General features: G+C 40.8%; 3 protein-coding genes across 4 annotated transcripts in view; all 3 read left to right on the top strand.

Annotated features, from left to right (window-relative positions):
- The window catches only part of LOC117291099 (tubulin delta chain-like), a 150,032-nt gene that overhangs the window by 4,798 nt on the left and 128,966 nt on the right, over positions 1-16,268 (top strand). The gene's annotated exons all lie outside the window — the stretch shown is intronic.
- On the top strand, positions 663-4,709 carry LOC117291385 (uncharacterized protein K02A2.6-like). The gene has a single exon (XM_033773039.1). It carries the CDS (start codon positions 663-665, stop codon positions 4,707-4,709), a length of 4,047 nt encoding a protein of 1,348 aa, XP_033628930.1.
- On the top strand, positions 12,106-15,072 carry LOC117291384 (extensin-like). The gene is made up of 2 exons (XM_033773038.1): positions 12,106-12,174; positions 14,128-15,072. Exons 1-2 carry the CDS (start codon positions 12,106-12,108, stop codon positions 15,070-15,072), a joined length of 1,014 nt encoding a protein of 337 aa, XP_033628929.1.

The raw sequence follows: 16,268 nt of genomic DNA, 5'->3' as shown, positions 1-16,268 counted from the left end.
TTGTGCACCTAAAATCATTGTTTACTAACTAAAGTATGAAGCATAGCATATTGAAACATGGTGGCAGCGGTGAAGTATTCATCATAGAACTCTAAGTTACGTTTTTCTATAATGAAAAACTGAAGAGAACCCGTCCAGGAGAAAAGCAAAAAAGGACAACCGATCAGTCCGTGAGCCCATCTATCTACATGCGTCCGTGAACCACCGTTCTGCACTACACTACACTCGTCTGTGGATGTGTACGTCGCCCGTAAGTTGTAGTTTAAACTCTTAAACCGTGTTGATGTTTAGCAATGTTGATAGTCACCGAAACAAACAAAAGTGACGGGAAAGTGATTGTACTTAAAATAGTAGGAAAACGTACAAGAAATATGCAATCTGAATCTCACTGAACTGATGATAAATGCATACCTACTCAGTACTTTCACTCATCATGCTAAAAATAACACACTCTCGACTCGTGAGAGGACTCACTTCATGAACATTGTGAACTACATCTGTACCGCTCACTGACACCTACGCACCTGACTAGTGCTCGTATCTACGTTGCTGTTTTGGCATAAAAAAAATATATATATAAAAAATGGCTTGTGCTAAACCCCTCACCCATGTGTCTCCCCCACCTCAACTAAAGCTCAAAGAAAATGCAATCAAAGTGGAAAATGTTTAAACAGATGTACTCCAACTACTGCATTATAACTGAACTGAGCAAACATGACAAGGCATATCAAAAGGCAGTATTCCTTCACTCTATGGGCCCTGCTGGGGTAAAGATCTTCAATAGCCTGACCTTCTCTGAAGATGATGATAAAGATGATATCACCCTTATCACGCAGAAACTTGATCATTACATCATTGGTGAAGTAAATGAAACATATGAGCGATATATGTTCAATAAGAGGGACCAAGAAGCATCAGAATCTATAGAGGCTTATCTATCAGCTCTCCGTGAACTTGCTAAAGCATGCAACTTTTGTGATTGTTTACAAGACAGCCTACTTCGTGACCGAATTGTTCTCGGGATCCGTGACTCACACACACGTAAACTGCTGCTACAGAAACGCAAACTCACTCTAAAGATGGCTCTTGATATCTGCAGGTCAGCTGAAGCAACCACATTTCAGCTGAAATCCTTTGGTGAAACCGAAACTGAGGCTGTCCACAAAGTTAGTGACTGGAAAACTAAGAAGGATACAACAGCTAAACACACAGGGAAACTCCCCACCATCACATGCAAATTCTGTGCTCGCAAACATCTGAGAAAAAAAGAACTCTGTCCTGCATGGGGAAAAACCTGTAGCTTATGCAAACGAGACAACCACTTCAAGCAATGCTGCAAGTTCAACAAAGAGACACGCAAAGTTCACGCACTAGATGACGCCCATGTGTATGGCTCTAATGAATCATTAGACTCTAGTGGCACTGAATCCATCAACTGTGTAGAGATTGCTGTCAATGCTGTAGAAAACACCAAAGGTGCTCTCTTTGCTGAAATGATGCTTGATGGCAAATCAATGAAGTTTCAAATAGACTCAGGAGCTACCGTCAATGTTTTGCCAAGGAAATATGTGACTGAATCCACAATTCAACCACACAACCTCACACTTAAGATGTACAACCAGTCCACGCTAAAAGCTGTTGGCAAGACAAAAGTCATCTTGCGCAACCCCCAAAATAAGAAGAAATACAGGGTTGAATTTGTGGTGATTGAACCAAACTCCTTCACTCCCCTCCTTAGCCGCAATGCTGCTGAACGCATGTCACTGATCACGGTCAACTATGACAACTTCAGTCTACTGCACTCAGTAAACGTCACATCCACTGAAGGCATTCTTGCAGAATATGATGATGTATTCAAAGGCAAACTTCCAGGTTCTCTACCAGGATTAGTCCACCTCCACATTGCAGAAGACGCAAGACCAGTGCAATGCTCACCTAAGAAAGTACCAGTGTCACTAAAACACAAAGTCAAGACAGGACTAGCACAACTGGTTAAAGATGACATTCTTGCACCAGTTGATGAACCTACTGAATGGTGTAGTCGCATGGCAGTGACAGCAAAGAAAACCTCGAATGATCTACGATACTGTATCGATCCCCGTCCACTGAACAAAGTACTACAAAGAGAGTTGTACGAATTGCCCGTTATGGAAGACATCTTACCAGAACTTTCCAGAGCTAAAATTTTCTCTAAACTGGACCTCCGATCTGGATATCTACATTGTGTGCTTGATGACCAAAGTAGTCTGCTCACTACCATGATGACACCGTTTGGCAGATACAGATGGAAAAGACTCCCATTTGGTCTGAAAGTCAGCTCTGAAATATTTCAGAAACGCCTCCACCAAGCGATTGCTGACCTTGACGGCATTGAATGCGTTGCCGATGACATCATTGTTTTTGGTGTTGGCGATACAACCGATGAGGCAGAACAGAGCCACAATGCAAGGCTAAAACAACTCCTCCAGAGATGCAGAGAAAAAGGCATCAAACTCAATGGAGAAAAATCTGAGATCAAATCTCAAAGCATCACCTTCCTAGGACACGTTGTCACCAGTGAAGGTCTAAAAATTGATGCAAAAAAGGTTGAAGCCATCACCAAAATGAGTAATCCAACCAACCCCGTAGAAGTACAACGACTCCAAGGAAGTGTCACATATTTGGCCAAATTCCTCCCAAGATTATCCGAGGTATTTGAACCAATCAGAAGACTCACAAGAAAAGGTGCAGAATGGCAGTGGACTGAAGAACACAACAGAGCAATGTCTGATGTAAAAACACTGGTTACAACTGCACCAATACTGGCCTACTACAATCCAAAGAGAGATGTAACCATACAATGTGATGCCAGTAAAACAGGTCTCGGTGCGGCTATCCTACAAGAAGGAAAACCAATTGCTTATGCAAGTAGGGCATTGACCCCAACTGAACAGAGATATGCCCAAATTGAGAAAGAAGCTCTTGCAATCGTGTTCGCACTTGAACGATTCCACCAGTACACCTTTGGTCAAAAAATTCTAGTTGAAAGTGACCATAAACCGCTCGAGACAATTGTCAAGAAACCACTTCATCGTGCCCCAAGACGTCTCCAAGGCATGCTGATGAGAATGTTGAACTACGACATAGAAATTCTCTGGAAGAAAGGCACGGAAATGCATCTTGCAGATATGCTGTCCAGATCCTACCTACCGTACACTGATGGATCAGATGACTTTGCTCAGGTCAACCTGGTTGATAGCCTTAGCATGGGACCAGACAGACTACGACAAATAAAAGAAGAAACGGACAAAGATGAATCACTGCAACTACTGAAAGTGGTGATCCAACAAGGGTGGCCCGATGAGAAAGACTTCCTTCCATCCCAAACACTACCTTACTTCAACGTTCGTGACGAACTCTCCCTTTCGGATGGTCTTGTGTTCCGAGGGGAGCGCATCGTAATACCAAGCTCACTCAGGAAAGAAATGATAAAGACAGTTCACAACTCTCATCTTGGTGTTGAAAGTTCCCTCAGGAGAGCTCGTGAATGTCTATTCTGGCCAGGCATGTCTGCTGAGATAAAGCAGTTTGTATCAAAGTGTGATGCGTGCAGATCATATGAGACAAAAAACCAGAAGGAAACACTCATGCCTCATGATCTACCAAACCGCCCCTGGGAGAAAATTGGAGCCGATCTTCTAGAGTATGATGGTAAGGACTACCTAATCACTGTTGACTATTTGTCCAACTTCTGGGAAATAGACGGACTCCACAACCTGACCTCAAAAACTGTCATAAAAAAGTTGAAATCTCACTTTGCAAGATATGGCATACCAAACTCGGTAATCAGCGACAATGGTGGTCAGTTCACGTCCGATGAGTTCAAGAAATTTTCCAAAGTTTGGGATTTTGAACATTTCACTATCTCCCCCAAACATAGCCAATCTAATGGTAAAGTGGAGTCTGCAGTGAAGGCTGCAAAAAGACTACTGAAGAAGTGCAAGAAAGCCAACTCTGACCCATACATGGCACTTCTTGAACTGAGAAATACTCCAACTCAAGGAATCAGCAGCAGTCCCGCACAAAGACTGCATAGCCGAAGAACCAGAACCCTTCTACCCACATCTAACAGCCTGTTAGTACCAAGAGGAAGAGACATCATGGAAAGTGAGCGAGCCAAAATGAAACATCTACAGAGAAAACAGTCGGACAACTACAACAAACATGCAAAAGACTTGCCATCGCTGGCAGAAGGAGATGTTGTACGACTGAAACCATTCCGCTCTGGAGAAAAACAATGGCCACGGGCTGTTGTAAGCAAGAGACTGGACGAGAGATCCTACGAAATCGAAACCCAACAAGGACAGACCTTGAGACGCAATCGTGTTGACCTGAAGAAAACGCGTGAAGAACCACCAGTAATGCATGGTCACACAAACATGAGACACTTGCATGCCCCGACCCCCACTGACCAATGCATTACAAAGCAAACCATCCTACCACCACAGAGTCACCCAGACCCACAAGTATCTGATGGATCTGGAACACCGAAACAACCCACACGGAAACAACCCACACGCATCCCTCAAATGGAACACCCCCCAGGAATGCATCAAACAATTGACCCAAACCCTCAACAAGAGACAATTGAACTGAAAGACTTGCCAAAAACCAGATCTGGTAGAATGATCAAAGAACCTAGCAGACTAAAGGACAATGTTAAATACTGAGAACTGAGTTCAAATCAAAACAAGATGCTGTTCACAAATTGACAACAGTTGCTTGAGTTTATATATCTAAAAAAAAAAATTTTTTTTGTTCAAACCAAAAAAGGTGTTTTAAGCAGATGTATGCCTTCCACAGTTAAGAGGGTATTTTGGTTTATCAAAAAAAAAAAAAAAGTTAGGAGAAATCCCTCATTTTGTTTGACTAGAGAAAACAAATTGTTTCTCTATTTTTTTTTCCACCTGTTTTTTTTTTCTTCTTTGGAGAAAACATGATTTAATGCATGTCTAAAATAACTTGTTTTTCCCAGTGTTCAAGTTGGAGTTAAATTGTTGTGGCTTTCAAAAATGCTCCTTCCTCAAAAAGAGGAGGATGTTGCAATATGCATAAAGTTGTTTATTGACCTTTGACCTTTCGTGTGTTGCATTAAACGTTCCCGGATGTTACCTAAAATCATTGTTTACTAACTAAAGTATGAAGCATAGCATATTGAAACAACTTTTCGTGAAGTTTTTCCATTAAATTTATGTTACAGAACACATATAGTTCTAATATATCTATGGTTTGTTGGCCATTTTTGAGGTATTAAAAACTTGTTGGCGGCGTGTTGTCGGCGCTCTGGACTTGTTGTCGGCGTTGTCGGCTTTTAGTAGGACCGTTACTAGCGGGATGCCGCGCTTCGCGCGGCACCCCGCTAGATGAGGAGGATTCTAGTATAAAAATGTTGTAATAGTAATGTGGGGGCAAGGGAGGTATTCTTACAGGTAATAATAATTCAGTTACACTTGGCAAAATGTACATCCAGAGTCCCGCCCAAACTGCTTTCATTATAGTTACGAACTTTGTGAAACATTTGCCTTGTTATTTTGAGGGTCTGTACGTCCAGTTTGGTTAATTTATATGGAGATGGGCCAATCGGACAATGTATAACACGCTGAATTTGGAATCAGCAGTGGTATTTGGTTCCCTTAGCAACAAATCCATAGTCACCGATAGCCACGGATTTGAGTTTGTCTCAGTCTGGTCTCCCCTCCTCATCAATTATCACCGCTGCTAATAGCAGAGGAGAAATCCGACTAAAAAGGCTTGTATGAAAGTGGTACCCTCTTTTAAAACAAACTCATAATCACAGCCACTAATAGCCGCGGAGTTTATCTGACTGAAAAGGAAGCTTCGAAGAAGTTCTGGTATACAGCAGATAAAAAAAAAATGCGCCAGTTGGTATGGACTTTAACGACAAAGTCAATTTCTGCAAAATTGTATTGAAAATAAATATATTTAATGATTGGTTGCTATAACTGTTGAATGATTTTTGCTTTGTTTCCAATGACGTGTACACGATTTTAGAATCTAAGGCCCCATTCATCGTGATTTATTGAGCGTACGTCCAATGACGCATACAAAGTTGTCTGAGCACCAAATAAAGCAAGTTTTTGGAACATGCTGTGCAACATCTTATCTACTGTTTTTACCACCGCTTTTGAGGGTAACAGAGCGTCGACCTCATTAATTTTTAGTTTATTCTCATATCAATTAATTGTCATGTAAACTTTCTGGTCAACATCCACCGGGGCGCCCGCCCCGCGTGACAAAGTCCCCTGATAAAACATTCAATTTTATATGTTATCAAAATTATCTGTGGAACCCTATACAAACTAAAATAATAGAAACGGTAATTTTATTGGTCTTTAATAACTACTCCTACATTCTCTCACTTAATTCACTTTCAGAAAACATTTGCCTAGTTATTTTGAGGGTTTGTATGCCAGCTACCCTTACATCCTCTCACTTAATTCACTTTCAGAAAACATTTGCCTTGTTGTTTGAAGGGTTTGTAGGCCAGTTTGGTTAATTTTGTATGGAGAAATTCGTAAAAAGTACCCGATTCAGCTGCACATGAGGGCTCTTTCGATAACAAAACCTGACGGCCGATTGCTTAATACAAAACAGATTTGGCAAAATCTACATCCTGAGTCCGGACCAAACTGCGTTCTAACAATTTTGTTGCTTCAGAACTTTGAATGGAATGTTCGTTTACAGCTACAAAACAGCCGTTGATGTTTCACAAAGTTCGTAACTATGAAAGCATACTATTCTATAACGGTGATTTCATGTACTCTTTTGTAGGTTTAACTGGCAAAACCTGTACAATGTATATGAAAAGAATCAGTAATGTATTTACTTTCTTTTTGAAAATGTTTAAACTTTTGCGTGTATACGTTCTGTGTGTGGGGGATGACATATGGACTGTACGACTAATGGTGCAGAGTTAAATGGAACAAATAAAGTTTCACAACAATGGGTTGCTGTTTGATGCGTTTAAAAAATGCTGGAAAGTTGGGTAGGCCTACATGAGTGACTTAATTGTAATAAACACATATGTAACAGATGCATGTATTAAAGCCCAATGTTTTTAATTTAACACGCGAAATTAAACCCCCCTGTACAAAATGGTATATACACAATGCCATTTACCCCTCTGCGAAAAATCAATGAGTCAATCTGGAATGTTAATGGGAGTACAAGGTTGCTACCCACTTCAAACCTGAAGAGGTGGCTCTGTGTGTAGTCTACAGCTCCCCCCTTAGACCAACAGGTGGCCCATATCAAAACCAGACAATCACACATGTTAGGAGATATCGCTCATGACTCCAGCCAATCAGACAACTCGTAAGAAGGAGTTCGGTTCAGGGTTTTGTAGACTTGCAACCCGACGTCTGTAACGACACAACCGTGTTGGATTCCACAAGGATGCCATGCCACTGGACCTTCTAATTTTCAATCCAAGATGGCGCGGGTTACGCTTTTAATAGTATAGATTAATAAGGGAATCAATGTGTGGTGAAGATTATCCAAGAGGTTTTCAACTAGTGGTTTAATCCCAACGAGGCATGGTTCTTGATAATTTTACCGAGACGAAGTCGAGGTAAATTATCAAGAACCATGCCTCGGCAGGTTTAAACCACTAGTTGAAAACCAATTCAACACACTTTGATTCCCATTCATAAATACATTTTCGGTAAAAAACATCAACACTTTTGGTCAAAAAGTAAAATAAATGCAAAAATTATAATTTTTCAGTGATTTCTTTCAACAAAATGGTCCCCTTCAGCTATGAAATGGTAAGGCCCTCCGCCGCCCTTGGGTAAACAACTCCTTATATGGGAATGCTGTGGGCGTCACGTGTATCGCCTGATGTGGCACAACTGTCCCGGCTCTCAACCAATAGGAATGAAGAAACTGTCTTATATAAGCACATGCGGTGCAAGTTCGTGTGTCAAGCCCATGTTTTAACACTTTTTACTGGTCATAAACAAAGGTTTATACACACCCACGTGATGTGTTCTCCACCAGTAGGAAAAGGGAAACTGTCTGAGGTATTTATGAATACTATAATAATGTATTCAACATGTTTGAGGTGTCCCTTATTTAAGTTGTAGCCAGCCCACCTTGTTGAGCTGTAATAAATTGGCTCTCTTTTAACATCGGTCTCATGAGCCATTTACAGCTCAACAAGGTTGGCTAGGTGTCCCTGAAATCGATGCAAATCTTTTTCCTCTCTGCACGAGTTGTATTGTAAACAGGGTTATCAGAACTGGACACTTCGGCACCTCGCAAACTCGGCACCTGCAACTTGGCATCTTGCACACTCAGCACCCACTCGGCCATGTCGGCACCATATAAACTCGGCACCAGCCTTCTTTTGACTAACAAACTCGGCACCAAGCAATATCACCCTGAAGAGTCAAGTGGTTAAAAATAAAGTAACGTATGTGTACTTAATACAATACAAAATTGTTGTAAACGCTTTTAATGGCAAAATACTAGTGGGAGTTTCAAGATAGAATTCCAAACTTTCGTTAAAATTTGGATTTTAAAACTTTTTTTTTATTAGGTGTTCCGGCATTCAGCCTGGAACCCCTCTTAGTTTATTTTCCCCCTTTTTTCTCTTTTTAGGTGTTCAGGACTTCAGGATACAGCCCGAACACCTCTTATTTTAAATTTTTTTTCCCCTTACTTCTTATTACTTCTTCTTCTTGGGGGTTCAGGCCAACATCCCGGATTACCTCTTATTTTTGTTCCTTTTTCTTAGTACTTCTCCTTCTTCTTAGGAATCTTCCTTGTCCCCTAAAATAAACACCTTTCCCAAGCTTGTATGAACTTGAAACTTTGCACAATAGTAACATGTAGATTCATTAGGAGAGAGAACCATGTAAGTTACGTCATGAAAAATTTAAGTTCTATTTTAAACAATCATAACTTTTGATAGAATGGATTCTTACAATCGATACATCATCGGAAAGGTCTTTAAAAACTCTGTAAACGCCTCACAGACATGACCCCATTTTTACCCAAGTCTTCTGTTTCAAAATGAAGGTTGAAAATTAGAAAATTCATATAAGGAACTACGTAATTCCCCCGTTGGTCATGCATAAAGATTTTACACTTACAACACGTGTAGTATGCAGTGCAGTTGTCAATATATCATAAGTTTATTTCCTCAACTACATCAGCCATTTTGACAATCTATACACCATATGAAGGGGATCTACGTTCTTCACAAAAGCGGGTATGTTTGTGAACTTATCTTGACTTTTTGACCTCTCTATTCCAGAAGTGACTGTAAAATACTATGAAAAGGTGCTATTTAATTAATGGCTTTTAGGTTGCTTGGGCATAGTCATAACTTTTTGTCATTACTCGTAACATCACCCCACCGATTGTCTCAAACTTTATTCTACCTGGATTATCAGACCATTATGCAGTCATGTGTAACTTGAGTCTGTGCAAGCCCAAAGTCCCAACCGTTACTGTAAAGAGCCGACAATGGAAACATGTGATGTGAATTCTCCTGAAGTGTTCCGCGACATATAAACTCATTTAGCAAAGCTAGAAGTTGATCATGACTGCTTGGATTTCTATGTCAGCCAATATGAGAGTACTGTCGGTTGCATCTTGGATAAATACGCACCTTGGAAAACAAGATCAGTCAAGGTCCGAACTGAAGTCTCCTGGTTCAATGATGATATTCGTACAGCAAGAAAGATCTGTTGTCAACTGGAGCGAAAGTGGCGGAAAAATGGCAAATTGGAAATACAACGACAAGAATATCGCAACCAATGTTAAGTAGTTAGGAATTTGATCAACCAGGCAAAGATCACCCATTACTCATCTCAAGTACAAGAATATCCTCAGGAGATGAAAAGAAGCTCTTTAAGAGTGGTAAGTTGTTGCTCAAACCCAAAACCCGTCCTTCAACTTGCCACAACTTCAACCAGAGTGTAGACTATCTGTGTTTGAGCCTGCCACTGTTGCTGAGATTCAAAGGGTTGTTATGAAATCTCCTTCAAAATCCTGTGAGCTGGATCCATTGTCAACATCCATGATGAAGCAAAACATTGATATACTTGTACCCTACATCACTAAGCTTGTAAACGAATCTCTCAGTTCCGGTTGTTTCCCCGATAGCCTCAAAGTTTCCTACATCAGGCCGCTCATCAAGAAACCAAACCTGGACAAGGAGATATTCAAACACTACAGACCGGTTGCAAACTTAAAATATCTTGGAAAAGTCATCAAACGAGTAGTTTCATCACGTATTTCTGATCACATTAATACTTTCAACCTGTCCTACGTGTTCCAGTCAGCATAAGCCTTTACATGGGACTGAAGATTGTTTTGGGACTGAAGATTGTTTTTGGGCCTCCTCAGATAAATATTAAGCTCATTTTGGCTAAAACAATAACTCAAAAAGGACTTGGTGTACCAACTCCTATCTCAGCGGGGCATTTGTATTGTTAACACACCATTCTTGTTAAGTTAATATTTGGGAAAAGTTTCCGCATGGCGCCACCACTTTTTCATTCGATATGAAATAATATAGTATCTAATTTACCTCATTGATATATCCCTTTTTGTAAAAATGAGTGAAAAAGTGGTGGCGCCATACGGAAAGATACCCAATATTTGTTTTGAGTAACTACCAAACGTGTACCTTGTCATTTCTTTTTTTGTGTTTTCAATTTCTTTTGCACAAGTAAAAATAGACAGGAAAATCATCAACCCTACCCTTATTCTGAATATTCTAAATCAAAAATTTCATGTAACTTGGATGACTCCACCAACCTTGTCCACCCATCACATTAACTTTTTCTTTCAATCGCCCGCCGCCGCCGGGCGAGTCAACCCAAATTCTCGATCACCCGCAGGTTTTTTTTCACTAGCCTGCTGCATGAATGATTTAAAAAAAAAAAAAAAAAAATGAAATTAAAAAAACACATTAAAATAAACACTGAAGTGAAGTCCCTAAAATTGGACGACTTTATCTCTTAATTTATGCCCAAAATTATCCATTTTCCATCAACAACCATTTGAATGAACTTGTTGTTTGAGAATCGGTTGTTTTAAACATGTTCTTATCTCTGTTTGCAACAAATCTTCGTGTATCAACGATCGGTCAACACATTCTACCTCCATGGTCAAAACAGCACACATTGAGAAATAATTCAATGAACTTTGGCCCGTAACGCCCTCTGTTGGCAGAAGTTGTCTGTGTTATTGGAATTCCTGTTGGCAGAAGTTATGGTTTGTAAACCATGATTTCTGAGTGCACGTTTTCATGGTTTATAAACCATGATTTGTGAGTGCACACTTTTTATGGTTTGTAAACCATGATTTCTGAGTGCACATTTTTTATGGTTTGTAAACCATGATTTGTGAGTGCACATTCTTTATGGTTTGTAAACCATGATTTGTGAGTGCACATTTTTATGGTTTGTAAACCATGATTTGTAAGTGCACATTTTTTTATGGTTTACAAACAACGTTTTTGAGATGTGTAAATTTTCATGGTTTATAAACCATGTTTTTTAAGAAGTCTCGATTTTCATGGTTTATAAACCATGTTTTTTAAGAAGTCTCGATTTTCATGGTTTATAAACCATGTTTTTTAAGAAGTCTCGAATTTCATGGTTTATAAACCATGGTCACAAACCATGATTTTATGGTTCATTTGTTATGGTTTATAAACCATGATTTGTAAACCACGATTTTTATTCTTCAATTTTCCAGGTTAATAAACCATGTTTTTTAGATGTCTCAATTTTCATGGTTTATAAACCATGATTTGTAAACCATGAATTTGATGCTTCAGTTTTTATGGTTTATTAACCATGTTTTTAAGATGCGTAAATTTTCTTGGTTTATGAACCACGATTTGTAAATGTTTCTTGTATGTTCATGTTTGTAAACCATAAACTTATACACAACAAATGCTTTACTGGTATGTAAACCATAACAGGATTAGGCAACAGTTTCTATGGTTTACATCTAATTGCTGTAAACCATGGTAAAAACATGCCTTAAAAGTGTCAAACAATTAATGGACAAACGGCGCCCCATATGGATGCAATGCAAAATAAGCCGGGTATCAGCTTCTTCGTGGTCAGCCCTCAGAGTGGAGACTTCAAGGTCTGGATCAATGAGTTGACAGTGGTCGCTTCGGCGAACCCCCCAGCTACTACAACCACTGGTTTATCTGTCGGGTTGTATTCAATCAGGTGGCTTGAAAAGTAGTTGTGCGAGATCTGCTTTATTTTCCTCGAGAGCCATGAAGCTGGACCAGTCTGACGGGAGAGGAACTGTTCATTTTCTATTACACGGCGTACTGGTCGGTGGCGCTGCTTCCGTTTGGTCCTTGTACCTGCTTTGATTGACTCTCCTTGGTACCAGTAGAAGACTACGTCGATCCTCTGGTATTCTGCTCCCATCTTAAAGCCATTGGACACCTTCGGTAAAGTGTATTGTCCAAGGCACACACTTCGTGTACCACAACTTATATAGAAAATAACAAACCTGTGAAAATTTAGGCTCAATCGGTCATCGGAGTTGGGAGAAAATAACGGGAAAACCCACCCTTGTTTCCCCACGTTTCGCCGTGTCATGTCATGTGTTTAAAATAAATCCGTAATTCTCGCTATGGAGAAGTGATATTGTTTTAATGTTTTCTCAAAAGTAAAACATTTCATGGAATAATATTTCAAGATAAGTCTTTCACCATTACCTTCTGTAAACCCTCTAAATTATTTGTAAATCTGTGAATTGTTTTGTTTCCGGTACCGAAAGTGTATAATGTGCTTTAAACACAGTGTTAGCAAATGTGTTGGCATAGTCTCCAAACGTTCTAATAAATTTGTAATACAAACTTCATCCATATTTCAGTTACGCGTGTGACATGGAAAATCTCTAATATCTTTGTTAAATTACTAACTAGGCCCTAATTCTTAGAATTTTTTTTCACATTTGGTTTTAAAATTTATCTTATTCAAATCAAAGACACTCAGTAAACCAGATTTATAAACAGTTATTTGATAAAAGTCACTGCTAATAATTCCCCAGTCAATTTAGGGATAAAAAACAATTTTTCTAAATTAAAATCAACTTCATGTTAATTTATGCAAATTAGGGATGGTTGTTGTAAAAAAAAAAATTGTTCAAGAAACTTCAGGTAGTGCTTTAAAAACAAATGACAAAAAGTTAATATCATCAATTATTTTTTTTCAAAAAAGTTTCACATTCCAGAGTATGGCTCGAGAGCTGTTGATAGTATAAAACATTGTAAGAAGCGGCTCCCTCTGAAGTAACGTAGTTTTCAAGAAAGAAGTAATTTTCCATGAATTTGATTTTGAGACCTCAGATTTTTTTAGGTCTAGAAATCAAGCATCTGAAAGCACACAACTTCGTGTGACAAGGGTGTTTTTTCTTTCATTATTATGTGCAACTTCGACGACCAATTGAGCTCAAATTTTCACAGGTTTGTTATGTTATGCATGTTGAGATGCACTAAGTGAGAAGACTGGTATTTGACAATTACCAATAGTGTCCAGTGTCTTTAAACAAAAATAATGATAAAACAAAGTTCCCTCAGAAGGTAATTTTGTCAAACAAAATATTATTTTTGAAATATTTTTTAGGTAATGATTATGTGGGGAACTAGTAGAATTTATTGCTTGACTAGTCGCAACTCAATTAGCTGCGACTTTGATACTAGTCGCAACTCTTTAACTCCCATTGCCCAAGATGCATCGTGACATATTGTTGCCACAGGCGCAATAAAGTAAAATTCGTGCTGAAAGGATTGAAGGATTGTGTCACTGATGTCTGGTTGTGTTTTGTAATTATGTTGTCGTGAATAGTCGTGAGCGACTAAAGTGGTTAATCAAGCAGGAAGTCATGACTACTTTTGTAGTAGTTGAGGCAGCACGATTAACCGAGTGAGTTGAATAGCGATAGTCTCGACTTGACTATTAAGCAATCAAAAGTTGCAATTCCCCATGAGTTACGCTTTAGTTCTAAAGAAGATGCCAATGTTCCTTCTAGTTACGCTTAAAGCCCGGTTCATACTTCCTGTTAATGCGAATGTAGAAGACAAGGCAGAGAGTACAGGAAGTACTACCGAAGACAGGATACCTGTTGGTGCGGGGAGCGTCAACGGCTTGGTATACGCCGGTGCAGGGAGCACCACTGAAGAAGGCCACTGAAGACAGAGTATCCGAAGGTGCAGGGAGCACAACAGAAGACAGGGGATCCGTTGGTGCTGGATGCACCACAGACATAGCAACTACCGTTGACGGGAGTGTCACAGACATGGGACCAGTTGGCACCACCCCGGACAGATCATCCGCTGGCACACAGATTGGGGATCTGCCTGCACCACAGACAGTAGAGGACCCACTGGCACATACAGAGAACCCGCCAGCATGGACAGGGGATCCGCCGGCAAGGACAGGGGATCCGCCGGTACCACAGACAGCGGACCCGCCGGCATGGACAGGGGATCCGCCGGCAAGGAGAGGGGATCCGCCGTTACCACAGACAGCGGACCCAGCGTCATGGCTAGGGGATCCGCCGGCAAGGACGGGGGATCGGCCGGTACCACAGACAGCGGACCCGCCGGCATGGACAGGGGATCCGCCGGCAAGGACAGGGGATCCGCCGGTACCACAGACAGCGGACCCGCCGGCATGGACAGAGGATCCGCCGGCAAGGACAGGGGATCCGCCGGTACCACAGACAGCGGACCCGCCGGCATGGACAGAGGATCCGCCGACAAGGACAGGGGATCCGCCGGTACCAACAGAGAACCCGCCGGTACCACAGACAGAAGACCCGTCGGCATGGACAGGGGATCCGCCGGCACAGACAGGGGATCCGCCGGTACCACAGACAGGGGATCCGCCGGCACCACAGACAGAGGAGGACCCGCCGGCAGCACAGACACAAGACCCGCCAGCACCAACAGAACCCGCCGGTACATCAGACAGCGGACCTGCCGGCATGGACAGAGGATCCGCCGACACCAACAACTAAGGACCCGCCGCCAGCACCACACACGAAATCCGAACAGAATGTTTCAAGTGTTCGACTGTATGGCCCAAGTTCGTAGCTGAAGGCGCCGAAGCTAGAACAGTGTACGATGAACAATGACTGGAGAGAAATCCTCTCTTGGGTGGACATTGTTTTGTTTTGAGGACATCTTCGAGGAACACTGAACTGTTGTGGAACATTTTTTTGGTTTTGTATAGTCGGGTTGTCGCCATTGGTCTGTTGTATTTTTGTTTGATTTCTGTGTGACCAGTTTGGGGACCAGAAACAATATTGATCAACATCCTTTGAGGACACCCATCATTGTTTTCTAGACAAACTATTGATTGATGCTTTTGTTTGAAAGTAGATAACAAATCAACCTGTAAATAATGTGTTGTTGCGGGAAGCCCCGTCGATTGTGGATCCTTGCTTGATTCTGTGTCCCCAAGTTGTGGACTAGAATCGTCATCGATCACCATTGCCCGAGGAAACCCCATAAATTGTTTTGCTTTATGAATGTGCTTTATATGTATCAAAGCTGTTACAGCTATTCCGGAGAATAGACTGATTCTAAGAAGGGGGCAATGTAACGAACTGAAACTGTACGACCCGACGGTGCGTTGGAGTGGCTCCGCCGGATCCTGGAGGACAACGCTCCCAGGCAGCTGGATTGAACTCATGGTGAACTGTTCAGTGATTGGACGAACTATCTGCGCAATTGTTGATGCATAACATTGTATAACATATTGATAAGAGATTATTCATGTGCGCTGACCAGATGCGTTGTTTTGGCGCCCTTTTTAGCAATGTATTGTGTATGACTAAGTTGTGTAGCCAGACTAAATGTTGAGTTCAGTGAGTGAGCATTGAATAAGTTGTCCTTCTCGAAGTATTAAATAAATCAGTGTGTTTCATATTGAACGGAATTTGAGTTCGTTTGTTTTTCTGTTTGCGTTTGGCTACAGAGCAAACAAGGACCCTGGCAGTACGTTACAGTATACTAGGCAATACTATTATGTGCTAAGCAAGAATATGATGATTTTTTTTTACATCAACCATTCAAACAAATTTTATCTATGATTCTGCACCACAAAATTACATAAATGGTGAGCCGGTGTGTCCCTTTATTAGCTTTGATGCACCGTTTTTTTGCTATAAGTTGTTGTACTAAAAACAAACTCAATTATAGCTTTTGATCC

This window comes from Asterias rubens, chromosome 6, assembly GCF_902459465.1.
Source record: "Asterias rubens chromosome 6, eAstRub1.3, whole genome shotgun sequence".
Taxonomy (NCBI): domain Eukaryota; kingdom Metazoa; phylum Echinodermata; class Asteroidea; order Forcipulatida; family Asteriidae; genus Asterias; species Asterias rubens.
Note: the sequence above shows the minus strand (reverse complement) of the source record. Positions and strands in the feature narration are given on the sequence as shown.